This window comes from Bufo gargarizans, chromosome 11, assembly GCF_014858855.1.
Source record: "Bufo gargarizans isolate SCDJY-AF-19 chromosome 11, ASM1485885v1, whole genome shotgun sequence".
In the NCBI taxonomy this organism is placed as follows: Eukaryota; Metazoa; Chordata; class Amphibia; order Anura; family Bufonidae; genus Bufo; species Bufo gargarizans.
Genome location: NC_058090.1, coordinates 53534710 through 53562509, shown reverse-complemented (window position 1 = coordinate 53562509; position 27800 = coordinate 53534710). Strand labels below are relative to the sequence as shown.

The 27800-nt window shown below is 45.4% G+C and overlaps 2 protein-coding genes across 8 annotated transcripts in view; one reads left to right on the top strand and one right to left on the bottom strand.

The window, feature by feature from the left end:
• Nucleotides 1-27800, top strand: part of RYR3 (ryanodine receptor 3) — a 684284-nt gene that overhangs the window by 526258 nt on the left and 130226 nt on the right. For all 5 annotated transcript variants that reach the window (XM_044272379.1, XM_044272378.1, XM_044272377.1 and 2 more), the window contains 5 exons: nt 12945-12992; nt 13238-13337; nt 20374-20453; nt 21482-21558; nt 21836-21909. In XM_044272379.1, coding sequence (XP_044128314.1) covers nt 12945-12992; nt 13238-13337; nt 20374-20453; nt 21482-21558; nt 21836-21909 — 379 coding nt within the window. The remainder of the gene's footprint in view (nt 1-12944; nt 12993-13237; nt 13338-20373; nt 20454-21481; nt 21559-21835; nt 21910-27800) is intronic.
• Nucleotides 5860-10709, bottom strand: LOC122921997. Of its 3 annotated transcripts, XM_044272383.1 has the most exons (3): nt 10005-10709; nt 7455-7574; nt 5860-6552 (listed from the first exon to the last, which is right to left on the bottom strand). In XM_044272383.1, the coding sequence occupies exons 1-3, from the start codon at nt 10663-10665 to the stop codon at nt 5957-5959; spliced, it is 1377 nt and encodes a 458-aa protein (XP_044128318.1). In that variant the 5' UTR covers nt 10666-10709; the 3' UTR covers nt 5860-5956. The 3 variants fall into 3 exon arrangements, with proteins under 3 accessions (XP_044128318.1, XP_044128319.1, XP_044128316.1); XM_044272384.1 differs by lacking the exon at nt 7455-7574; XM_044272381.1 differs by lacking the exon at nt 10005-10709 and having other exon boundaries at nt 7455-9832.

Below are 27800 nucleotides of genomic sequence, written 5' to 3'. Positions count from 1 at the left end.
AACTAGCTGCAAGCGCCTAACTGAGCTAACTACCGCTGATAAACACACGTTACACAGTAGGTATAATACAAATAATACACAATATTTATTATCAACCTACAGTACACAATACAGCACCATAAATACAGCACTAAATACAGTATTCAATCCCCAAATTCCACCCCACACACTATCTATAATACACTTACACACACACACACACTAGCAACCCACCCAACCTCGACTAAAACTATCCCTAAGGGAATAAAGGGTTCAAGGGTAAATGCAGGCCACAGACACAGGGTTGCAGGGGTAAAGGGGAGCAGGGATGCTCCTACAATAGGACAGGGGATTGGAGAGGGGGGGATGTGGGATAGTGGGTGGAGAGGGGGTAGAGGTAGGGGAGAATATGGGCAGGTAGAGGTTAATAGGAATCGTTGGTGGGATAGTGGTATGGGGATCGTTGGTGGGATAGTGGTATGGGGAAAATAAGGTTTAATCGTTGGTGGGGTAGTGGTACTCAGCCCTCCGGGTATTGCACGTTGTCCAGGGGAGATCCTCTTCAGGGGAAGGCGGCTCGGCTCTTCTCTTTCCCAGTGCAGGGGCCGCCGGATATTTATGTCCAGCGGCCCGCACTGCCGCACCGCCCACACGCCACCATCAGGGACATGTGGGCCGGCGCAGTCAGGTGACGTCACTGCGCCAGCCCGCATGTCCCTGCACGATCACGTCAGGGCCACGCCACTTCCTGACAGGCGGGAGTAGCCTTTGATCTCCCGCCTGAAACACTTTGCATTCTGGACAGCGTGATAGTAATCGCGCTGCCGGAATGCACATAATAGAAGGAGGGGCGGTTTCTCCCCTCTTCCTATTATGCATAATTATCTCCAGCGGCGCTGGAGATAATTAATGCAAAGGACTCCGATTCTATTAAATTAGAGTTCTTTGAAGCATACAGGATGACCGGACTCTTGTCCGGTCATTCTGATGCAATTAACCAGATGGCATCAGTGTGAATGCTTGGGATAGAACCCAATAATGAGTATTTGCTGGAAGCCAGCAAATCAAACCCCTTAATCGATATTTGGTGGTAGCTGGTGTATCGCAGGCCTCAATCAATATTTGGTGGAAGCCGGCATATCAATACCCTGTAGCAGTATTTTGTGGAAACAGGTATATAGAACCCAATAATGAGTATTTGCTGGAAGCCGATAAATTAAACCCCTTAATGGATATTTGGTGGTAGCTGGTGTATCGCAGGCCTCAATCAATATTTGGTGGAAGCCGGCATATCAATACCCTGTAGCAGTATTTTGTGGAAACAGGTATATAGAACCCAATAATGAGTATTTGCTGGAAGCCGATAAATTAAACCCCTTAATCGATATTTGGTGGTAGCTGGTGTATTGCAGGCCTCAATCAATATTTGGTGAAATCCGGTATATTAATACCCTGTATCAGTATTTTGTGGAAACAGGTATATAGAACCCAATAATGAGTATTTGCTGGAAGCCAGCAAATCAAACCCCTCAATCAATATTTGGTCGAAGCCGGTGTATCACACCCCTCAATCAGTATTTTGTGGAAGCAGGTATATCGCAACCCTTAATCAGTTTTTTTGGGGGGCAACATGTATATCACACCAGTTGCAATTAATTAATCGAATAGCGTTTGTCCCTCTATCTAGCTGTGGTAGAAGGTATATTATAGGTATATAATAAAATTATAAACTCCAGTGGATGCGGTGCAAAAAGGTAAAAAATTTATTGGAAAATGCGGCTGTGTTAGACACGTGACGTTTCGTACCTCCATTCAGTGCTACTGCACATTCCTGCTCACGCCTGTTGACCAGGACACCCTAGAAGATTAGCGGCACCAGTCTGATGAAGGCCGGATTGTGGCTGAAACGTCATGTGTCTAACACAGCTGCATTTTCCAATAAAAATTGTACCTTTTTGCACCGCATCCACTGGAGTTTATAATTTTATTACAAGACGGGGTGGGAACCAAACTTCCAGCAGTGGATAGAAAGCAAAGTGCCACAAAGTTGTATCTTCATATTATAGGTATATCTCACCCATCTATTGTTGTTTTGTTTTTTTTCGGGGGGGGGGGGGGGGGGCAACAGGTATATCACACCAGTTGCAAATAGTTATTCCAATAGCGTTTGTCCCTCTTTATAGCTGCAGTATCGCAGCAGAACTGCACACAACTGCTGCACATACAAATGCACTATAATACACTTTCTATGTTAGAAAGTATATTCTAAGTATATCACACCTCTCAGTAAGTCACACCTATTGATAGCACACTTATACCAGTCCTTAAAAGGACTTTTGTGGCCCTATTAGCTAGCGTTTGGTGTCCCTAACAGTCTGTCCCTGCTCCACACAGGAACACACACTCTCCCTACACTGGCAAAAGACTGAATGCAAAATGGCTGCCAGATCGGGTTTATTTATAGGGTAGGGGTGTGTTCATGTGCTGAAACGTCTCAATTGGCTGTCCTGTCCCACCTGATCGATGTGTCATAAGTCAAAGTTCTTCACAATGCAAAGAATATGGCGCCGGCAGACATCGCCATATGTTCGCCTGTTCGGCGAACCGCGAACGAGCAAAGTTCGCCGCGAATCAACCACTGGGCAAACCGCAAGGCCATCTCTAATCATAAATAAAGATGCAGCCAAGCTTTCAGGATCTCTTCCATCATCTATTTATCCCCAAGACGAGGGGACAACCTCTGCGTCTAGAGGAAAGAAGATTTCTCTATCGACATAGAAGGGGATTCTTTATGGTATAAGCAGGTAGACTATGAAACGCTATGCCTGAGGAGGTGGTGATGGTGAGTTCACCGAAAGAGTTCAAGAGGGGCCTGGATGTGTTTCTGGAGTGTAATATTTACTAGATTTCTGGAGAAAGCTCGTTGATCCAGGGAGTTAAGCTGCTTTTAGACGCTGTAAGGAGCAGCCGATTATCGGGAAGGAAGCATTCCTCAGCAACAATCGGAGGCTACAATGTTAAGTGGAGATGAAGTGCTGCATTTACATACAACACCACCTCCACAATATGAGGCTGATTGGCATTCCATGTCAATGTGGCTTTATTCTGATTGCCTGATTTGGAGTTGGGAGAATTTTTTCCCCCTAAGATTAAAAAAATTGGCTTCCACGTCATGAGGTATTTGCCTTCCTTTGGATCCACATTATAGGATAATACAGTAGCTTGAATTGGATGGATGTCATTTTAATCCTACTCTACACTATGTAACCTGAGTCTGATGCTATTGTAACAGTACTGGTTTAAGAAAACCCTTCTGCTGGGACTTGAGGTCTGGATTTGAGTAACATGGACAAGTTCTTAAAACATCTACCTACACTGAGGTACACCATTATTTACGTACTATAATTCTGATAGCCATGGCCCCACTAGGAACAAGTTCTGCCTGGCTGTGAATTCATCCAATATCAAAAGCACTGATGTGGTTTTTGGAAATTTAGGGTCGGATAAGCCGAGCCCTGTGTAATTTGATAAGCGTGTGGTCACATGTACATCTGTGTGATTTAATGACCACAATAAGAGAGGCCAGCATTTTGAGGCAGCTTGTTTTGCTGTTTGTCTACATCTGATTGGATTACATTTGAACACCCGCACTACAGATAAGCTGCTTTAAGCTTAGCTTATCTGAGCTTGTAATGTTTTGTGGTCAGCGTTTATTTACTACAGTGATTGTTGTTTTCATGATTATTGTGATTGAAAACCAAGAAATGTCTTTGTCTCTTTGGGTATTTTTTATCTTTTCCTAACAGACAGGCTACCATTTTGTTTGTGGAAAAATAAAGTGTATTACAGAAACAATGCTTTTCATCACTGGTAATTTGCTGATAAAGAGCACTGTGGATGTTTAGATTGAAAGATGTCAGTGTTATTATGCAGCTTTCAAGCAAGCAGTTTGGTTTTTCAGAGATAGATACGCCAAGGGTTTCTTAAGCTCAGGTGGGAGACACCTAAGTTCGGAGAAATACTGAAATTCTGAGATAGACGTTTCAAACCAACATGACAAATCAAGAAGCTGCAGTGGGTGGAAAGTTGAAAGTCAATATAAAGACATGAATAGAAGTACATTGATGGATGCAAATTCCCAGTAGATGATTTAAATATAGAAATAAGTTAATGTGTCTGGATTAAAATACTGTAAAACATACTAAACATTACCCCCCCCCCCTTTATTTTGATTAGGTTCCCTGCCAAAACCCTCCGTCTACCCTGGGGTGCACCTCCAAGGAGGCCTGGTGAGGCGCCAAGATCTAGAGACAAGCGAGGGCGGTGGCAGGGCCATGAGAAATGAGCGCTTCCATTGTGGAAGTGCTCATCTCTCTATATTCACCTGTATAACATTATGCCTTTAACAGTAGGGCTGGAGGGGGGGGGGGGGGGGAGCGCCATTTCAATATTTGCCTCAGGCAAAAGAAAGGCTAGGTGCACCCCTGCTTCTACCCCACCTGTAACCCACTACCCAACACCAGGGGTACATGCATCCACCAGCTCCCTTCCTTAGTTAATCCCCCTGACTGCCAACTCTAAAAGGGTGTTTCCAATTCACCCGCTGCTAGTTGGGATTTTGAGCTAAACCTATATTTCTGTTTCATATTTTAGATTTACCATATTTTAAGTCTGTTCTTTCTTTTGATGGATTCTGCTGCCACTTTTAAAAATAATAAAAAACATAGCCATGTACTTACTGCAGATGTGCCCTATAAGAGATAGCATACAGATGTGTGGATTGTGCTTTCATAGAACATAGGAATGCATGAAGAGTGTATTGGCTATATGGTCAGTCCCTCATCCCCACATAATACGTAACTCCCTCCCAGCCCCCATATAAATAACCACACGACACAACTGCTTGGATTTAATCGGCCACAGCAGCCGTTTATTAATTAAATACATAACATAACTTAATAAATTAACCAATGACGAGGGAGGTCCTAGAAGCCCCAATGACCTCATCAACACCGTAACAAACCTACGACTCCATCTTGCCCCCAGCCGTTGAACCCAGCTCGGAGGCAGCAACTGATGGACGCCTAGGTCGTTAGTACCGGCTCCTCCATGAGAGTCCAGCCCCTACCGCGGGGCCCTCCCATCCTCAGATACCACCATATTTTTTACTTCCAGGACCTCCCCCGCCTCCACGACTGCAATGACAAACACTCCAGCCCAATCACCCTATCCTACCACGGTCGCCAGTTCCAACCCCCCTAACCATCACCAACACTTCCCCCCCCATTCCTCAACACCCCATTCCATACCCCCTTTCTCTTTTTTTTTTTTTTTTTTTTTATCACTGCCCTACATAGGGACGGGAGGGTGGGCGTTTGCTTTCCCTGGCCGAATGCCTCTGCCCCCCGCCTCCTCCTCACTCTGGCCGGCAGCCCCTCCCCCTGTTCCCCTGACTACCCGCGCCCTTTCTAGCCTCCCTGCACCTTAACCCCTCACTCACCTGTCCCCTCTCAGCCAAACGCTCTTCATGGCCGGCCTCCCCTTAACGCTGCGCTTCTTGTCCGGCCTTACTTGAAGAGTGTATTGGCTATATGGTCAGTCCCTCATCCCCACATAATACGTAACTCCCTCCCAGCCCCCATATAAATAACCACACGACACAACTGCTTGGATTTAATCGGCCACAGCAGCCGTTTATTAATTAAATACATAACATAACTTAATAAATTAACCAATGACGAGGGAGGTCCTAGAAGCCCCAATGACCTCATCAACACCGTAACAAACCTACGACTCCATCTTGCCCCCAGCCGTTGAACCCAGCTCGGAGGCAGCAACTGATGGACGCCTAGGTCGTTAGTACCGGCTCCTCCATGAGAGTCCAGCCCCTACCGCGGGGCCCTCCCATCCTCAGATACCACCATATTTTTTACTTCCAGGACCTCCCCCGCCTCCAAGAACGCGCAGCTTGACCTCCTCAAGCCTGCGCGTCCCTCCACATCCGTAACGCTATCTCCACTCCATTTTGGATCCCCAAAGACCACAGATCAGTCCCTACCGCATTCAAATGCACTCCATCCGCCCTCCAAAATGCACCGACTCCTTTTTCCAACTCCTCATGACGTACCGCCACAGCCCCATTCCGCGCCATAAACCTGCCCACCGCCCTATTCACCTTGATCCGGGCTTTATTAATGCTCTCGACCGACCTGGCCTCCCTCCACGACTTACGCGGCACTATGTCAGACCACACCGTAACAACACCCGGAAATAACGCCCAAATCCTCAGCAGGTCGAACTTCACATCTCGCACCAACTCCCTAAACGGCCGCCTCCCTAAATCGTTGCCCCCCACATGAAGCACCAACACATCCGGAGGCCTGTCCAACCGTGAAAAACGCTGCACCTCCCGCAAAACCCCACCCCACAACATTCCTCTAACCCCTAACCACCTGACCGTAGCCACCGCCGAGCTCAGCCCCAGCTGGCGGCCATTCGGCCTAACATCGGCTCTAATCGCCCCCCAGAACACATAGGAATGTCCTAAAATCCAGACCAAGGCCACCGGAAAACCTGCAATCAAACAAAAACAAAATTAACTCAGCCCCCCCAACTACATATCCACAATTACAAAAGACCCAGCCTAACATAAGACCTGAATCGCGCCGACTCCCAACGCCCAATCCTCATAATAACTTCGTCACTGACCCCTAATCTCGCCGCCTCAGTCGCGGCCCCAATCCGGAACGAATGCCCAGAATAATCCTTATCATTCACCCCCAAACTCCGCAAACATTTCCTAAACACCGCTAAGAACTGAAATCTCGACAGAAACGAACCATCCGCATGACGAAAAAACGGCAACCCCTCCGCCACCCTGCCTGACCAGTACCTCCCTACACACTGAACCGGGCACATACCACAACCCGTAACAGAAAACAACGTAACCTGTCGACCCCTGCCCTCCTGATCCGTCTTAGACCTGCGAATCCGCACAACGACCCTATCCTCCCTAAGCTCCACGTCCTCACCAAGCAACCCCCCCGCACGACAAACACTGCCGCTCACCAACTCACCCAACCTGAACGCCCCAAAAAATGCCAACGCAAATGCCGCCTTAAACAACTCCAACTCCCCTCCCAAGCTACACACCATACGCAACTTCTCCCCCATCCGAACCAACAAATCAAACTAAACCGGTCTCCTACTATCTGTCACCCTACCCGCCCCCCTGCGCCAGCCTTTCAAAACCTGCCGCACTAAGAAACATTTAGTTAAATCCTCCAACCCCCGCAGCCGAAAACCAAAAGCTATACCCGCAACTAAACGACTGACCCTTGACACCGACCACCCCTCCCCTTTCAAATGCCCTAACAACATCACCAGCTTGACCCCCCCATCTTCCCCACCCGAACCCCAGTCACCAATCCACCTCTCCCAGATGTCCCACGCCTTCCCATACTCCTTCCACGTACCAGGGCTCAGCGAATCCCTAAGCAACCCCATCACCTCTCCTCCAAGATCCCCCACAGCCACGACGGACACTCCAGACCCTCCAACTCCGCTTCTGGAACAAGAAGCCGGAACCGGTCCCACTGTAAACGAGAAAGAGAGTCCGCCACAGAATTAGTCACACCCGCCACATGCCTCGCCACCACCCAAACATTAATTGACAAACACTGCAACACCAAAAACTGTAACAGCCTAACCACCGGAGGGGAGGACGCTGACAGGCTGTTAATAGCCTGAACAACCCCCAAATTGTCACAATTAAAGCGCACCTTCCTATTCGCAAACCTATCCCCCCACAATACAACCGCCATCACAATAGGAAACAACTCCAACAGCGCAATATTTGACACCCAACCGCGCTCCACCCACGACTCCGGCCATCCGCCCGCACACCACTGCCCCTGACAGTAAGCACCAAAACCCACCCCCCCAGACGCATCCGTATACAACTCAAAATCTGCACAATCGCAAACCTCCCCCATAATCAACGTTCTACCATTATAACGTTCCAAAAACTCTGCCCACACCCTTAAATCGCCCTTCAACTCTTTCCGCAACCTAATAAAGTGATACGGCGCTGACACCCCGGCTGTAGCGGCAGCCAGCCGTCTACAAAAAATCCTCCCCATCGGCATAATTTGACACGCAAAATTAAGCTTCCCCAACAATGACTGCAGCTCCCGCAACCTAATCTTCTCCCTCCCTATGGCCTGACTGATCTCACGCCTCAAATCCAGCAACTTGTCCGCCGGAAGCCGACACTCCATCCTGACCGTGTCTATAACAATCCCCAGAAAACACAACTCGGTAACAGGGCCCACCGTCTTCTCCACCGCTAGCGGCACCCCAAAACGTGCAAAAACCGACTGAACCGTGTGTAACAACAAAGAACATACCCGAGAATTCGCCGGGCCCAAACACAAAAAGTCATCTAGATAGTGGATAACCGACGCACAACCCGAAACCTCCACCACCACCCACTCCAAAAATGAACTGAACGCCTCAAAATACGCACACGAGAGAGAGCACCCCATAGGCAAACATCTATCCACAAAATACTCCCCCCCCCAATAACATCCCAACAAACCCATGCTCTCCACATGCACCGGAAGCAACCGAAACGCCGCTTCAACATCAACTTTCGCCAACAGCGCCCCCTGCCCACACCGTCTCACCCATCCAACAGCCGCATCAAATGACGTATACACCACCGAACACAATTCAGGATCTATACCATCATTGACCGACGCACCCTTCGGAAAAGACAAATGATGAATGAGCCGAAACTTATTCGGCTCCTTCTTGGGCACCACCCCCACAGGAGACACCCTCAGGCTCGGAAGCGGCGGCACCTTAAACGGGCCCGCCATCCGCCCCAACGCAACCTCCCTATTCAACTTCTCGGTCACCACATCCGCATGCTCAAGCGCGGACCTAAGATTCTTATGAACCACAGGCCCCGCCGTTACCTCTGCCGGGATGCGAAAACCCCACCTAAAACCCTCCCCCAATAGCCTGGCCGCCGCCCGGTCCGGGTACCTATCTAGAAATTCCTGCATCCTTTCCACCCGCACCGGCGTCCGACCCCTTTCCAACACCATCCCCCCCCTTCTGCCTTCCGCCCCTAAAGCAACGGCTAACCCCATGTGCCCCTCCACACCCTGAGCATTCATGCTTGAATTTGCACTTAGCTCCAAATCTGCAGTTCCCCTCATTAAAGAGGAAACATAACCCTTTCGCAGATGCTGCCGCCAATGCCCCCGGGGATGATCCCCCAGGCTCTGACCGAAAGGACTGCCCAGCCCTAGGCGGAGCCGTCACCTTCAACCACAACCCAATGTCTTTGTGGTCCCACCGTATATCTGACCTAACCGCCTTCCGTTGCCGAAACTGCTCGTCATAACGGAGCCACCCCACACCGCCGTACACCCGATACGCCTCCCCTATCGCATCCTGGTAACAGAACAACGCCGAACAACATTCCGGAGCCTTCTCCCCAATGACACTTGCTAATATGGCAAACGCTTGCAGCCAATTAGCAAATGTGCGGGGAATTAACCTATGCCGCCGCTTCTCCTCATCCTCTTTCTTTCCCTCATCTTTCTTCCCCCTATCCAAATTAAACCGTTCCAAAGGAAGCAAGGAAAAAATCTCCACATATTCCCCTTTCCAGATCTTTTCCTTTACCTCCTGCTTCAAATGGGCCCCCAACGGGCCCTCAAAGCACACATACACCTCCCCACGCGCTCTATCATCTAACCTCTGGCCCTCTTCCTCACCCCCAACTTGCGTCTCCACCGACACCACTCCCCCACTCGACCCCGCCACCGGTCCCGGCACCACCCCCCACGCCGGCAATGGCGACCCGCCCGCAGACCCCAAACTAGCCAACCACCCCGCCAAACCCCCCAGCAACTGCCCCAAACCCTTACCTAAATCGCCCATGGCCACCCCCCCCCCAACACTACCCACCGGGAAACCCTGCGCTAATAAGGGACCCCAATTAGTCTCACCAGGCACCACGGGCGCTGTGATTCCCGCTGCCGCAGATCCTGACTCCCGCCGCACATCCTCTACTTCGGCACTCCTCCTGGACGTAGAAGGCGACTCCTCCCGGACGTCTCGAACTGCCCGCTGGATGATGCTGACTGGCCTCCGGTCCTCTGCCGCCGCTCCCGCTCCTGCACTGGGCCTGCACAGCTCTTCCTGCTCCGACTGCGCAACCCGCCGCACATGGATCTCCTCACCCCGCTGAGTAGACCGCCCGCTGGGACCTGGACTGGGCCGGTCCACCGTTCCTGGTCCCGCATCCTCAGGACTAGCAGGTGAGAGTGGGGGAAGGGGCGTCCCACTCCGCTCCGGGCCCCGCCGTGTACCGGGATTCCTCCCGCGACGAGAGCGCCCTGCTGAAGGCTGAGCAGACCCTCTCCGCCGCGGAGGGTCCCTGGAGGGGCTCCCCACTCGGCGCCGGACCCTGGGGGTGCAGTCAGGACTAAGGCGCGCCGGTGGGACACCCCGCCGCGGCCGGACAGCCCTCACAGTGGGGGTAGCTGCAGAAGCAGGGGCAATGACGCACGCACCCACCTGCTCCTGCAACCAGCCAGGCCCCCGCACCTCCGCCTCCCTGCGCAGCCACTCCAACATCTCCTCTACTGATAACGGCCGCTCCGACATGCTGCCGCTCCGTTTGCTTTCCCTGGCCGAATGCCTCTGCCCCCCGCCTCCTCCTCACTCTGGCCGGCAGCCCCTCCCCCTGTTCCCCTGACTACCCGCGCCCTTTCTAGCCTCCCTGCACCTTAACCCCTCACTCACCTGTCCCCTCTCAGCCAAACGCTCTTCATGGCCGGCCTCCCCTTAACGCTGCGCTTCTTGTCCGGCCTTACTGGTATATATCCTGCATTATGCATCCCTAAAGAGGTACAGATATAGTGATGAGGAAATGGTCATGTAAGTATACCTACAGTCTTATGGAAAGCGCAGAACTCATATGTACCACTGCTCTGACACTTCTTGGGATTAGCAGGGGCATTGCATTTAATACATTGCAAATAGTGGCTCCTCAGGAGGGCCTGAAACATATCTTTTTTTTTTCCGCTGGATCGTAGGAAAAGATCTATGTTATCAGTGATATAATGAATGCAAATATCACTCATTTGGAACCCTATTTTATACTCCTGTATCTGTCGTTGATCAAATCAGACCCAGCAGGCATTGCAAATAGTTGTAAACAGCAGGGAAAGCATTGCATCTGGTACAAATGGCACCTGACAAGCTATACCAGAGCTAGAATGTTGTGTATTCATTGAATACACTATCAGGATGCAGGTTTCGGCTGGCACTTCTTGGGCCCTCCAGAGACAATGGTGCAGAGGGTCCTTCCTTCTGCGTAATTTCATTGTAAATTTAGTAGTCATTATTGCTCACACAGGACATCATTAATAAGGTGAAATATGTTATTTGTGAATCAGCCCATAAGATGATCTAAGTGGCAAGTCATTAGCCCCAAAGCACCTGCAGATGCTGGACTCTAAGAGCCCATCCCTGGAGGATCAGTCCAGCCCTAGTTGGCCTGATGTAATGTGCAGCACAGGCAAGAATTTACTTTTGGGTGCTAGTATCTTCCCCTCATGTTAAGATTACTGGACAAGCCCCCCCTCTAACAAAGTTGTATTTGCCATGTAATGCAGTATGCTTACTGATAGTCCAATGTAAAAACACTGACAACCTGTGATGTAAGCGGAATGAGTGCACCAAGCGGCAACACAGCATGAAATATGTTCATATCTTCATAGATCCATGGAGGTTTCGATCTCTAAAAGTTATATTTGAGCAATATCCCGTTGAACACTATATATATTGTGTATTTGCCATATACATGCCATGTACCAGCACTATTTTCCTATGCCTCTTCTCCCTATCTTTGGCTCTCTTCTTTTTAGCATATGCAATGACCAAGCATAGTCACAGGCCACAAAATATGTAGGTGAATATATAATCCATATACTGCAGCATAATTTTACAGTGTAAACCCTGTACCCCAGTCTAAATAGGATCTGTCGCCAGGTTTATGCTGCCCTGTGTCCTGTTTGAGATGGTGATTTTAGGGTGCCTTCACACACGGCAGATTTTGTTGCTGAAAATTTCTGTGCCTGAAAATCATTCATCTGAATAGAGTTGTTTTGGCGAGAAGCACATGGATTTCTGTAAGCTCCATTCAAATAAATGGAGCTGATTGTCAGACGCAGACATTTTCTGCAACAAAATCTGCTGCATGTGACGGCACGCTTAAGAAAACTCTTGCATAAAAAAGTCAGTGACCCGTCGTTTAAATCGGGGTCTGTTTCACCAGTTTGGGCACTTTATCTGTCAGCTGATTTGTACCTATGATACTGGCTAACCTGTTGCATGTGCGCTTGGCCCCATGTTCATATGTGCCCGCATTGCTGAGAAAAATGATGTTTTATTATATGCAAATTAGCCTCTAGGAGCAACTGGGGCGTTGCCATTACACCGAGAGTTTCTGCTCCCTCTGCACCTGCTGCGCCGTCTGCACTTTGACTTTAGGATAAATCAGTGCTAGGGGTGATGATGTTTACACTGCCTGGTCCTGTCAATCAAAGTGTAGAGGGCGGGGCAATTGTAGAGAGAGCTGAACCTCTCGGTGTAATGGCAACGCCCCCGTTGCTCCTAGAGGCTCATTTGCATATATTTAAACAATTTTTCTCAGCATTGCGGGCACATTTGGACTTGGGACCAGCACAGATGCCTCCAGCTGCCAAGAGCACATGTAACAGGTCAGCCAGTGTCATAGGTACAAATCTGCTGACAGGTGCCCTTGAACTTTAAGTTATGTTTCTTCTTCTTAAACTTTATCAGTGGGGATCAGCTAAACAACAGGACATTATCCTATGCTGCTGTAGAAAATGTTCACATTTTACTCTTTCCTATTTCAGAGCTGCCAAAATGAAGAGGAAGATGAGGAAAAAGAGAAGACATTTGAGGTAAGATGTTTGTTTCTTCTTCCTTTCTGCCCCTTGCTGTCCTTGCCTCGTTAAGTGTTCTGTAATGTTTAAAAATAATGTGATTGCTTCTCTAGGATAATTATAGTAATGTTTCATTGCGACTGCAGTACAATCCCCCTCAGATGCCATCAGTTACATAGCATGCTAAATTATCCATAGATCTCAATGGCTGTTTGGCTGTGCTATAGAGAGCAAATCCGATTCACATGTCTGTCTGTTTACAGGAGAAAGAAATGGAAAAGCAAAAGACCTTGTATCAGCAGGCCCGTCTACATGAAAGGGGGGCTGCTGAGATGGTTTTGCAGATGATCAGTGCAAGTAAAGGTAAATACCTTGTTCTCCTTTACAGTCTTCTGTTCCAAATAGCCAATAACTATGTTTTCAGTTGTTTTCCTTTCTTTGGTTAATTGTGGATTTTAAAATCCATTTTCACCCCTGAAAATAATTGTATTATCTTAAAGGGGTTGTCCGGGCTGTTCATATTGATGACCTATCCTCAGGATAGGTCATCAATATCAGATCGGTGGGGGTCCGACACCAGGCACCCATCACCGATCAGCTTTTGGATTGCAATATGGAATTTGAATTAATTTGGATTGTGAACTTTGTAGTTTGCAACTGGTGGAACTGTAAGTAAACACACATATAACTGGTTCAGTATACAGTTCTAATCATCATATTACCAGTAGGAACATTATATAACTGTTTTAAAATACCTGGCATCCAGCCAGGGAGAGATAGAACAGGAATTTATCAAATATTATGGGGACCTCTACTCCTCTGAGGGAGTGGGGGGGCTTGATGAGGTTGGACTCTTCTTGGAGGGTGTGCCGATCCCCAGACTCTCTGAGGAGGAGAGGGACTTACTGAATGGCCCTATTGAAGTGGAGGAATTACGGGAGACATTGAAAACCATTCAAGGCAATTCGAGCCCCGGGCAGGATGGCCTGCCCTTTGAGATATATAGAAGATATGGAGATGTTATTCTCCCGGTTTTTGTGCAGGTCTTAAACGACTCAATGGACAGGGGGGAACTCCCGGCCTCCCTTACGGAGGCTGTAATAAGTTTGATAGGAAAAAAGGGGAAGGATGAGAAAAAGGTGGATTCGTATCGCCCCATCTCTCTTCTTAACACAGATTTTAAATTATGTGTCAAGTTACTTGCAAATCGCCTAAAAAGAGTTATTGAGAAGTTAATACACCCGGATCAATCAGGGTTTGTACCTAGACGTCAGGCCCAGACGAATATCCGACGGACGTTTCTGAATCTGCAGAGGGGCGGGGAGGGTGCCCACTCCATCCTGTCTTTGGACGCTGAGAAAGCGTTCGACAGGGTTGAGTGGGCATACCTCTGGAGGATTATGCACGAGTTTAATCTGGGTGAAAAATTTATTGGATGGGTGCAAACGCTATATAAGAAGTCGAAAGCCAGGATAAAAATAAATGGAGTAATATCAGAGCCCATACCCCTGCAGAGAGGAACCCGTCAGGGGTGTCCACTCTCCCCATTATTGTTCGCCATATTTGTTGAGCCGCTAGCCTGTAAGGTCCGAGCGGACAACAAGATTAGGGGGTTTGGGGGAAGAGGTGTATCGGATAAGATAGGCCTTTATGCCGACGATATTTTGTTTTTCCTGGCGGGGGGAATACAAACGGTATCATACCTCATAGGAATAGTAAATCAGTTTGGTTCAATCTCAGGTTTTAGGGTGAACTGGACAAAATCGGTGTTGCTCCCAATCGGTTATGAAACAGGGCAGGAGGAAATTAACGTCAAAGTTTTGAAATCTACTGAATCGTTTGATTATCTGGGTATCAAGGTTAGTTCGAGGATACAGGAGTATCTAGAATTAAATATTGATCCTCTCTTAAAAAGGATTAGAGAAAAAACATGTACCTGGCAAAAACTGTTAATCCGACAGGCGGATCGAATCGCGATAATAAAGATGGTTCTTCTGCCGCAGATTTTGTATGTTATCTCCTCCTGCCCTGTATGGATAGGGGATCACTTTTTTAATGCACTAGAAGGAGTAATAAATGATCTCATCTGGGGGAGAAAGAGGGTCAGGCTGAAACAAAATTATTTATGGTTAGATGAGGAAGATGGTGGCCTGTCTGTTCCATGTTTCCGGGGTTATTATTATGCATCCCAACTTCAGTGGTTAATGATGGAGGACGACGGATTGCGACGTTTTTTGGAGGGGGAAATTGGAGGTCTCCAATATAATATAGTCAGCCTTTTAGAAACTGGCGCTCTAAAAATCAAGGGCAGGAAGTGCCCAAATAGTAAGATGATACATCTAGTCTGGGTCAAGGTTAAAAAATTATTGGGTATAAATTATTCATTAAGTTTCACTCCTATTTGGGGAAATCTTAATTTAAGAGAGTTTTGGAAGTCTGAAGATTATGTATTTTGGAATAGACAGGGTATTAGGTTTGTGGCTCAGATGGTGGTGGAAGGACAGGTGAAGACTCTAGAGGAAATGGGGGTTAACACAGATATAGATAGTCTCACTTGGTTTAGATATGTTAGTTTAAAACACGCTTTTGATTTAACAGAGAATAGAGAATATTTTAACATTAAACACTCTGAATTTGCTGAATTTTGTTATCAGGGAGTTGGGAGTAAAGTATCAATTTCACAGATTTATAAAAAAATAAAGAAGGGGTTAGGAGGAGTGATCAGATTCAATAGTGAAAATAAATGGGCACAAGAGGTGGCACCGTCTATCCTGGACTGGAGAAGTATCTATAAAAATATAAAAAGGAGTACCATTTCTAGTAACTTTCGACTGACGCAGTTTTTTATCCTCCATCGGACTTATATTACCCCCTGGGCATTGAGCAAGATGTATAAAATAGCGGAGGCAAAGTGCTGGAAGTGTAGTAAGGTGGGGGCCGATTTTGAACATTTGATTTGGTATTGCCATATTGTGCAGGGCTATTGGGCGCAAGTATTTCAGGACCTTAGTAGAGCAACGGGACATCCCGCCCCACTAGAGATTAGCATAGCAGTGCTGGGGGATACCAGAAGAATTGGGGTGAACAGAGAAAGTGAAAGGAAATGGGAAAAAGGTTTAATGCTTGCGCGGGTGGTGCTGGCTAGAGGATGGGGAGCGAGCAGCCCTCCAAGTGTGGAAGAGTGGAAAAATCTATGTGAGAGGGTGCAGAGATATGAGTATATTAGTCAGGAGAAAAGTACGATAATGAGGAAGGGAAGAGGAGAAAAAAAAGAAATAAATAAATAGATAAAAATTAAGAAGGAGGGATACTGGACAGAAATAGAAGCCTGAAAAAGGACTACGGAAACAAATCGCCTGCAGAGGCCCCCCAGGACAACCAAGAGGGTGGGGGGATGGGTGGGATAGGGTGGGGGTGAGGGTATGTTTATTTTCTTGATGTATTTGTTTTGTGAAGTAAAATGAAATTGATACGGGGAATATATGTAGTAAAGGGAGTCCACTAAATATTTATGTAATATATGATGATCTAAAACTTAACCGATAGTAACTATGAAATACATGAGGATGTAAACAATTTGTATTCTGTAATGTGCACCCCCACTGCGTAACTGGGGAATTGCTGGCTTCCTGTTTTAAATATATGTATGAAAAGTGATAAATAAATATATATTAAAAAAAAAAAAAAAAAAAACTATTTTGGCCTCTATGCTTCCATAAAACACAGCTCTTAGTGGAGTGAATGTCTGTTCAGCTTCTCTCTCTGGTGAATAATGATTCTAACAGCTCCTGCTAGGGGACTTCCCAAACAAGCTGTGTGTGAGGATGGCTGTAATTGGTCAAAACTCCTGGGCTGTGTGAGGCTGGCTAGGGTTGGTCTAGACTCTTGCCCAGCAACAACAGTTTAACTCAATGCTTTCTTCTGTTTCTGCTGTGTCATTGAGCTTACCTCACATCCATATAATAAATCTTAAAGGCATATTATCTTTTCTGCTTCTGTGAACACAATATATAACAGTTTTATGACATCCAAACATGAAATGACTAAATAACTCTGCTTTTGTCTTTAACACACAAATATAGGAACTGTATTAAGGTTATTGACGGGTCTAGCTGCATAAACATATAAGCTGTATTAGCAACCTAGGACAGGTCTTAGCTGGTCAGCTACACAAGCCGTGCCAGCGCTGCCTCCTCTTTATTGTTTACCTGCTCGCCGTTGCATCCGCAGCGGTGAGCAGTTGTAATTACACCCAAACCGTCCCATTCATTTCAAAGGAACGGCTCATTCCTATACACTTCTATAGGAGCGATCCGTCCCATTGAAATAAATGGGTACACCTGCTCGCCATTGCATCAGCAGCAATAAACAATGAATAGCAGGCAGCGCTGGCACGGCACGCGCCTTCTCTTCATACAGCTGATTTCTGCCGATCTGATATTGATGACCTATCCTGAGGATAGGTCATCAATAAAAGTAACTTGGACAACCCCTTTAAAGGGAACCTATCACCATGAAAATGCAGTGCAATCTGCAGGCAGCATGTTATAGAACAGAAAGAGCTGAGCAGATTGATATAGAGCATGTGGGGAAAGATTGAGTATAACATATTCATCTAAATCTCTGCTCATTATGAGCTAAGGAATCGTGTGGGAAGGCCTAATCACGGACAGTCAGCTATATATGTATGCACACTTACACAGCAAAGGGTAGGACCATCCACTGACTCCTTAGCTCAAAGAAATACACAAATCTTTTCCCATAAAACTATATATCAATCTGCTCAGCTCCTCCTGCTCTATTCCTTGCAGACTGCACTGCATTTTCATGCTGACCGGTTCCCTTTAAATCAGTGTTCTGTAGTGATTTATTTTGTAATGTGTCCTTGTAGTAGTTAGTTTTTTTTTATAGTGCTCTGAATACCCTGCATAGACAGAATTAACATTCTAGCTGTCTGAAGCAATCACTAGAGGGAGCTGTGGAGCTTGCTGTTTACTGTTTGTGCATTGAAAAAGTGAAACCGTATGCAGTAATCTTACATGCTCCTTCTAGTGGCAGCCGCAAGCAGCACATATGCTAGCTTTCAAAACTAGGCCTATGCAGGGGATTTGGAGCTCTTTATCAGAAAAGCAGGACTCCATTTGACCTACAAAGATTTAAAAAAATTAATCAGCACAGGATTGTGGACCTTGAAACATGATAATAAAACCTGGAAATACACTTTGAAGGAAATGTAACCCAGAATTAAAATATTTGATCCATGTCATGATGCCTGTAAGGGGCTACTTACACGACTGTATTTTTGGTCCGCATCAGATCCACATTTTTTACGGCACACGTGGACTTATTCATTTAAATGGGGCTGCAAAAATTGCTGACAGTACACTGTGTGTGGTACACATCCATATGTTCATTCTGTGGCCCCCACAAAAAAGATACATGTCCTATTCTTTGTGGACATGTTTGCAGACAAGAATACAGTATATCTCCTTCCTACCAGCTGCAGTTTTAGAGAATCGGTTACATGCAGCTGTAACCCCTACCTCCTGACATTTTTTGGGGTACTCGTCATAAAATAGCTCCTGCATGCCTCTTATAACAATGTGCCAGATTCTCTGAAGTACTGCAATCCGTCAGTAATTGTGAGCTATGGGAATCATTAGCACTGTCCATTTACAGATGAGTCCACAAAGACTGCTTACTAGGAGAATGCTTCAGTTTTGTAATATATGTTTAAAAATAGAAAAAAATATTGTGTTTTAAGATAGTTACTATGTAAAAAAAGGGAGGTCCTAACGTTAGTGTTGTGCTTTATATGTGCTGCTGCGTGACTGCAGAGGAGACCTGGAGGGAGGGGGTTAAAATGGGAGACCCATATTGTGGTGAACTGATATGGAGTCAGGTGCCCCCCCCCCCTCCCCCTCCCTTCCAGAAGCACAAGTCTACATGAATGTGTGGGCTGGATTTTCTTTGTCATCCAGCAGCATGTCTTGCCTGCATGCTCTCCCCTTATTATATTTTATTAGTTCCTTCTCATGTTGAGAAGTGCTTTCTGATTTCTATAATGCACTGATTTATAATATGTTTTGTAAATCACAGCCGGAATATATGTATAAGATGCCTGTGACACTTTTCTGATGCTTATCAGGGGCGGATAGCCATGGACCCTACAGGGAAATTTCCCGGTGGGCCGATGCCCAGGGGGCCACCCTCCATACTGCTGCTGGCCGAGTATGTAGCAATCTGATACTCTCAGCATTGTTTAATGCTAGATACATCAGGTAATTATGCACCTGGTTGGCGGCGGAAAGTGCCCTCCCGCATTCAACTGTATTGCCATCCTCAGGACTACGATATAGTTGAATACTGCAGCTGTGGTAGCAGTATTTTATGCTGGACTTTGATATTTGGTTCTGTTGGGGCGGAATGTCATGCTGCACTACAGAATTGCTAGCCCACCTACTTATGCTGGCCCTGCCTTTTCTTAATTTGGACCGAACTACAACATGGGGCTGCTTTTATTTTTAATTTTTTTCCAGGGCCACTTTAAGTTTCCAGTCCACCCCTGATGCCTATTAATAAAACTGTGGCTTGTTGGGGGAAAGCATGGTTAAGGCCTCGTTCACATTTCCATGTCAGTGTCACGTCCGTGAAAAAAAGTATACATGTTTCATCTGTGAAGATGTCCGTAAAGGATCCGTGGTTGGTCTGTGTGTCCGTTTTCACCATCCGTGTGTCATCAGTAATTCACGGACGTTGCTCAGCTGAATATTAATTTCCAAAGAATCTCCTATTAGGCTTCAGTGAAAAACGGACACAACACAGACACAACACGGATGTGGGTCAGTGATTTTCATGGACCCATAGACTTTGTACTTGGTCCTTATCATGAATCAAAGTAGTGCATGTTCCCGTGATTTTTTTATACTGACTTACGGTCAGTAAAAACATACTGAAATTTGGACAGACACATTTAAATCAATGGGTACGTGTGCGGACAGGACATGTCAGTGAAAAATGGAAATGTGAACGAGGCCTAAAGGTGCATTCTGGCCAAAAGCAGTTATCACCTATCCACTGGATAGATAGGTGATCACTGCTAGATTTTTAAGGTTTCCACAAAACCATGTCTAGGAGGAGTTTGAATGGAGTGGCAGACAACCACGCGCCCTGACACTTCAGTCAAAGTCTATGGCACTGATGAAGATAGATGAGTGCTGGGTAGAAAAGGTCACGGTATGGTGCCTCATGCAGTCATGTAGCCATAGCTATATTTATATATAGCTATAGAAGCCCCTCTTACTTTACGGAAATAAGAGACATATTGAATCCCTGCTTTGACAATTAGACCTAAGAGACAGATTCCATGTTGTCAGACTGTACTTTACTCCTTTCGCAGGTGAAATGAGCCCTATGGTTGTAGAGACACTGAAGCTTGGAATATCAATTCTGAATGGTGGAAATACTGTTGTGCAGCAGGTAATATAAATTCCTTATCTCTTATTAATTTAATGACTAAAATGATTCTGTAAAAACATAGGTTATTCACATGTATAGTCCTGGTACTCCTGAACAGCACACTACAAAAGAGAGTCGGCCCTGTGAGCATTATCTTAGAAGGTACGCTAAATTAGGTATAAATGCAAAAAGTGCGGGTAGGACCCCCTTATGTGGCCAATTTTATATATTTATCAGATTTACTGGAAATATGAGTAGTGAGGTAAAGAGGAAATAAAGGAAGGAAGTGCTGGGGGTTTTGTGCATTTTCTGTGTTTTGTATTCCTTTTAAAGGAAATGTGTCACCAAAAATTGTATCAGCCATTAAAAACCAGATAGTAGCACATCTCCTTTTTTTCTAATCTGCTTTTATTATCTGATTGCAGATTTATTTTATTCTATTTGCTGAACATGATTATGGGGGCGGCCATCTTGCCTGAGCTGTTCTTAAGAATATTGCTTTACGGCAGCCCCATGGACCATAGACACAATGGTCAGGAGGGACCTCACTGACTTCTATGGGAGAGTTTTCTGGGCATGCTCTGTGACCTGTACAGAGGTCATTGTACAAGGAAAGAATAGATAAGCTCTGACAATCACCCATTGTAAACGGTGTTCCCTGTCTTATCTGTCATTCTAATCCTGCCTGTAATGATATCACCTCTGTGTGGGTAACTGCAGTAAAGTGACCTGCAGAGCCCAAAAAATGGCACCTATTATTAAGCTTAATGGTCAGTGCGAAAACTGCAGGATCTTGCGGTTTTTGTTTAAATATAAATATTGAAAATGGAAAATTAAAAATAACATCATCAAAAATTATTTAAAAATGTTACACATGAGAACGTGTTTTAAATAATTGGTCATTTTCTGATGACATTTCTTTTAAGTAACTGCATATACTGCAGCTACTACTGAGGTATTCTAGTTTTTTGAATAGTCACTCATAAGAATCTTGTATTGTAAGACAACTAAATTTTAAGGTATGCTCACTAATATCCTGCTTTTCACAGAAAATGTTAGATTACCTAAAAGAAAAAAAGGATGCTGGATTTTTCCAGAGCTTGTCCGGCTTAATGATGTCATGCAGGTACATACATTTCCAAGTTTTTTCCATAGGTTATATAGTATTTTGCTTTATCCTTAAAATAAATGCAATGCCATTATTGTGAAATGCCAAGAAGAAGAAAAAATCATCATCAGACTCTTCTCATGAAGTGTGTGGCCATGTTTCTGTGAATTACAAAACCCAACAACATTCCTGAGCCCACACGCTTTACCTACATGCCTCACCAACAGCAAGGTCAACCTTACAGCTTAGCTTAGCCTTTTTATGATGATTCTCATTTTGTTTGTTTTTAACGCAGCGTTCTTGATTTGAATGCATTTGAAAGACAGAACAAAGCAGAAGGCCTTGGAATGGTCACAGAAGAAGGAACATGTAAGTATAAGGGAAGATTCCTGTTATACATGCATGTCATTTTCAGGCCATTGTTCAATACCTGATTTTGTTTTGCATGCCCCTTCTTCCTATTCAATAAAGGGGGTTGTCCGACATAATTAAAAATCTCAGACAAGCCCCTAAATAGTGTAAAAAAATAAATAAAATGATGCTATACTCCATCCTCCGCAGTGCTGCTTTCCCAGCCGCTAGACTATCTGCAGTAGGTGTACGATAAGTGACCACGGCAGAAAATCACTGTCCACATTAGTACTGTATATAGAGTACACCTGTACGTCACCGCTGCCGTATGTAAGTAGTCGGTGGCTGGAGGCAGGGGCATGGCTATAGTGGAAGCAGCTGCTGCAGGCCTTAGCTCAAATGGGACCACTCTGGGAGGAGGACTGAAAGATGTTAGGCTACTTCTACACTCGCGTTTTGGCTTTCTGTTTCTGAGATCCGTTCAGGGCTCTCACAAGCGTCCAAAACGGATCAGTTTTGCCCTAATGCATTCTGAATGGAAAAGGATCCGCTCAGAATGCATCCGTTTGCCTCCGTTCAGTCTCCATTCCGCTTTGGAGACAGACACCAAAACGCTGCTTGCACCATTTTGGTGTCCGTCTGACGAAACTGAGCCAAACGGATCCGTTCTGACACACAATGTAAGTCAAAGGGGACAGATCCGTTTTCTATGACAATCTGGCACAAAAGAAAATGGATCCGTCCTCCATTGACTTTCAGTAGTGTGCAAGACGATGGAGTGACTGGTCTGGTCTGAGAGGGGTGCTTGGGTTCCAGTTCAAAAAGTTGCTGTGGATGCCCAGTCAGTTTTAGTTACGACAATGGCTGGAGAACTGGACCACCGGAGAAAAAGAGAAATGCCATAATATTTTTATTTATTTTTTTATATCATTCATGTGCTTGGCTTGTTTTAACGGGCATCTTTGTACCTATGTAACTGGCTGACCTGCTTCATGTGAGATTGGCAACTGAAGGCATATGTATTGGTCTCCTGTTCATACGTGCCTGCAATGCTGAGAAAAATAATATTTTTGCAAATGAGCCTGTAGGACTAATGGGGGTTGCAGTTATACCTACAGACTCAGCTTTCGCTGCAACTGCCATGCCCTCTGCAATTTGATTGACAGGACCAGGTGTGATAATGTTTTCTCTGCCTGGTCCTGTCAACCAAAGTGCAGAGGCGCAGCAGTAACAGAGATAACTGAGCCTCTAGGTGTAACAGCAACACCACCAGTGCTACTAGAGGATCATTTGCATGTATTAAAACATAATTATTCCGTACGCCTCCCCAATGTTACTAAGCAGGAGGGTACCCTGCCTCCCAGGGACAGGAAACAACGTGAACAAAGATTTAAAAGCCTCCTTTCCTTTACCTTCTCCAGTTGTTTCCTGTCCCTTAGGACAAAGTGGAGAACAAGCAGAGTTCTCTCCTGCTTAGACATAGCGCTCAGCCTTTGGTAAGTTGTCCCTGAATAGTCAGGAAGGCTGTAGCAGAGCAGCGGAATTCGGGACAAGATACTGCTCCCGCCGCTAGCTTTGACATAAGTCATGCGCTGCGGGCAGCCCCGGGCAAGAACGGCTCATATTGGAGCCAAATGGGGACGGAAAACATGCCGGCAGTGCGACTCTCCATCAGAGCTGGAGTCTCGGGAGAGCAGTTCACGTGGACGGAACATGCACTGTGTGGCATGCGGCAGCATACCACATGACCAGGAAGTATCTCATTGAAAACGCCGACAAGGAAATCCGGACAGCATGCAGTGCCATTTGCGTCCCGGATTGAGCCAGAAGCATGTCGCTCCCAGCAAAGAAACCTCTCTGACACCCCTAAGGCCCTCAGACCGGTAAGCTTCCTCTCGGGAGAAATATACGTTCCTTGTATATGCACATGGATGTTGCCTTTTCACTTGTGGAGGTTCCCCACTGTAATTTTTCTCCTTAGTGAGGGGTTGTTTTTATACTTTTCAGGGCAGAGATGCAGAGAAAAGTGGGGAATCTGCACTAAAGAAGAAGTGTGAAATATGTAAAAGGTAGTTAGCAGGTCACAGTAAAAGTAAAAGACCACTCTGTCAAAAGTGCACATATAAGATTATGTCAGAAGAGGCCCACTTCTTTGGTGGATAACCTTAAAACCCTTATTAAGGAGGAGGTCAGCTCCGCCATTGAAGCCAAAATGGCCACCATACCACAAAAAGCCTCTACATCCAGATATAATCCGGAACCTCATATGGATTTGGATTTAGATTTTGATGAAGACAATGATTCTTCAGATTCTGATTCCACCTCTTCTGAAGACTAAGCGGGTAGACCCCTATGTTTCATAGAAGAAACTGAATCACTCCTGAAAGCGATTAGGGCTACCATGAACCTCGAAGAGTCAAAAGAAGCCCAAACAATTCAAGATCAAATGTTTAAAGGGCTTGGGGTTAGGAAACAGAGTATTCCCAGTCCAAGATCACATTAAAAAACTAATCTCAGAAGAATGGAAATTCCCTGAAAAAAGATCAGGAACCTCTAAGGTATGCAAAAGAAAATTTTCCCTTTAATGAAGGTGACTCAGCCCACTGGGACAAAACTCCCAGAGAAGATGCGCCTATAGCCAGGATATCCAAAAAGGCATCCCTGTCGTTTGAGGATGTAGGATTATTAAGAGATACAATGGACAAAAAATGTGAGTCTGTTCTTAAAAAATCTTGGGAGACAAATACAGCTATGTTTAGACCCAGTATTGCAGCCACATACACAGCTAGGACTATATCCTTATGGTTGTCCCAGTTGGAAGAACATTTGGTTTCAGGCACCCCTGGAGAAGATATTATATCTTCCCTGCCGGTATTGAAACAAGCTTAACATTTTTTAGCTTGCGCTTCCGCGGACCTGGTCAAATTGTCCACTAGATCTGCAGCTCTTTCCAGAAGGTCTGTTTGGTTAAGATCCTGGTAAGGGGACACCACTTCTAAAAACAAACTTTGTGGTATCCCCTGTGAAGGAGACAGATTTGGGTCCGTATAGGATGACATTTTGGAAAAGGCATCCGATAGGAAAAAAAGGTTTCCTTCTGAAACAAAGTTCTTTCAACAGTGACGTTCCTTTCGGACTCCGAAAAGGGGAAGGCCGGATCAGAATAAAAAGTACAACTTGGGATCTGGGCAGCCCTTTAGAGGTAGAGGTAGGGGGTTCCTCTTTAACCAGGATAAATCCTCAAAGCAGTCAAGTTTATGACGCCAGAGATCCAGTGGGGGGAAGATTAAAAAGGTTCATCTCAGCCTGGGAAAAGATCACAGGATCCTGGATATAATTTGTCAAGGATACAGGCTGGAGTTCTCTTCCTTCTCCCCCCCCCCCCCCCATCCCCCCGCCAGAAAGTTTTATGATAAACAGAAAACTAAAAAAGGAGGATCATCATTTAATAGAGTCTCAAATTCTACTTTTATTAGAGAAGGAAGCGGTTATCCCAGTGCCAGAAGATCAGACAGGGAAAGGATTCTACTCACCGATATTCCTTGTGAAAAAAAATCGAACTGCTCCTTCTGAGCTATTATCAACCTAAAACATCTCAACAAATTCATCCAATACAAAAATTTCAAGATGGAGACCGTCAAGTCGACCATCAACTGGTTGACCCAGGATTGCTACATGGTAACTCTTGACTTGGCAGATGCATACTATCATGTGCCAATTTACCCCAATTACCAAAAGTATCTCCAGTTCACAATCTTCCTGAGAAACCAACTTGTCTATCTGCAGTTCCAGGTCCTACCCTTCGGCCTCGCATCAGCCCCGAGGATCTATACTAAGTTAGTGGCAGAAATCTCAAGCGTCTTCCATCAAAAATAAATAATATTTATTCCATACCTAGACGATTTTCTCATCTCTCCATCATCACAGATTCTCCTCCAAAGTAATTTACAGATAGTACTGAGCACTCTCTAGTCACTGGGCTGAAAGCTGAATCTGGACAAATCAGATCCATCTCCCAGCAGGGTAAAAGTTTTTTCTGGGAATTCAGTTGGATTCCCATCAGATCACGTCCTTTCTTCCACAAAAAAATAAAAATAAAATTCAAAGAAACTTCTAGCAGTATTTCTGGCACTAAAAGCCTTTTCCCCAACCATCCACTCCCAAAATGTCAAAATTCTGTGAGACAACAGGACCGCGGTAGTGTACCTAAACAAGCAAGGAGGCACAAAGCAACATTCTATGGCAGATTGTGTCCCAAATCTTCTCCTGGGCCGAGACTCGCATAAATCAATCTTCTCAGTCCATCTAAGAGGAGAAGAAAATAATGGACTGTTTGAGCAGAAGGAAATTGAGTACGGGAGAGTGGAGTCTCAACAGGTCAATATTTCTAAAAATTTACAGGAGATGGGGTCATCCAAGTCTAGATCTCTTTGCTTTCCAGAAAAACAAGCAGACAGATCAATTGTATTCCCTCTCATATACGGACAGTCCGACAAGAGTGGATGCATTTTCGGGCCTATGGCCTGCAGGGCTTCTATACGCTTTCCCTCCAATCCAACTGATCCCAAGGGTCCTGACGAAGATAGCAGAAGAAGGCTCTTATGTAATCTTAATAGCCCCATACGGGCCAAGGAGATTGTGGTTTCCCCTACTTCTAAGTCTCTCCAGAGGGGAATCCTTCCTTAGATCCCGGACCTTCTCCTACAGGGTTCAGCTAGGCACCCAATGATCAACTATTTGAAACTTACTGCCTGGAATTTGAACGGTCCATCCTGAAAGCAAAAGGGTTATCGGATGCCGTCGTAAACACTCTTTTATCCAGCAGAAAACCAGTCACGCCTAAGATCTTTCTTAGTACATGGAAGGCTTTCCTCCAGTTTGCCAGAGACTCTTGGAATTCCATCCTACCACTAGTGATGAGCAGCAGGGGCTATATTCGAATTTGCGATATTTCACGAATATTTGGGCGAATATTCATCATATATTCGCAAATTCGAGATTATTTTCTTGAATGCGATAAATCGTCAATGTAATATTCACATAATGCGCGCGAAATACAGGCGTGGGTCACTTTTGCCACATTTTCCAAGCTGCTAAAAATTTCCTGAGGCTGGAGAAAATGGTTGGCACGGCAGAACATTAAAAATGGCTTTATATACAGTTAGAGTGCTCCAATATATTCGTGATTGCGCTAATCGGCACTAATGATGCGAATATTTTGGAGCAATACGTGAAACTTCACATTTTAGCAGGTCTGCATGTACTGTATGTATGGACAGCAGAACCTATCACACTACCTAACACACTACACTGCAACAGCTACACTATATCAGGATATAACCTACACTGTCTATCTCCCACTAACTATCTGTATTATATATATATATATATATATGTATGTATATATATACTGTATAAGCTATTTAACTATCTATTTAATGTAGTGTGGAAAGCACAGAGCACAGCAATGTCTCTCTCAGAACTTTAAAAACTGTAGAAAATGGTTGCTGGGGAGGTTCTGATATAGTAAGGGGTAAGCAACTTTCCTATTGGTTGCTAGGGATGTTGCTAAGCTCAAAGACATTGCAGCCTTCTCATTGGCCCACAAGCAAGAAGGGAGGTTACTGATGAAAAAAAGATCTAGAATATTCAAAATTATGAATATATAGCACTATATTCTAAATATTCGTGAATTCTTGAAGTGTCGATATTCGCAATTAATATTCGTGATTCGAATATTCACGCCCAATACTACTTACCACCTGACATTAAGGTAATTTTAGACTTCTTACAAAAAGGTCTTGATAAAGGGTTACGAATGAACACCTTTAAAGTCCAGATAGCAGCACTGAGTGCCTTTATGGAAGTCAGGTTGGCTGAGTTTTATTTAATTAAAAGGTTTTTAAAGG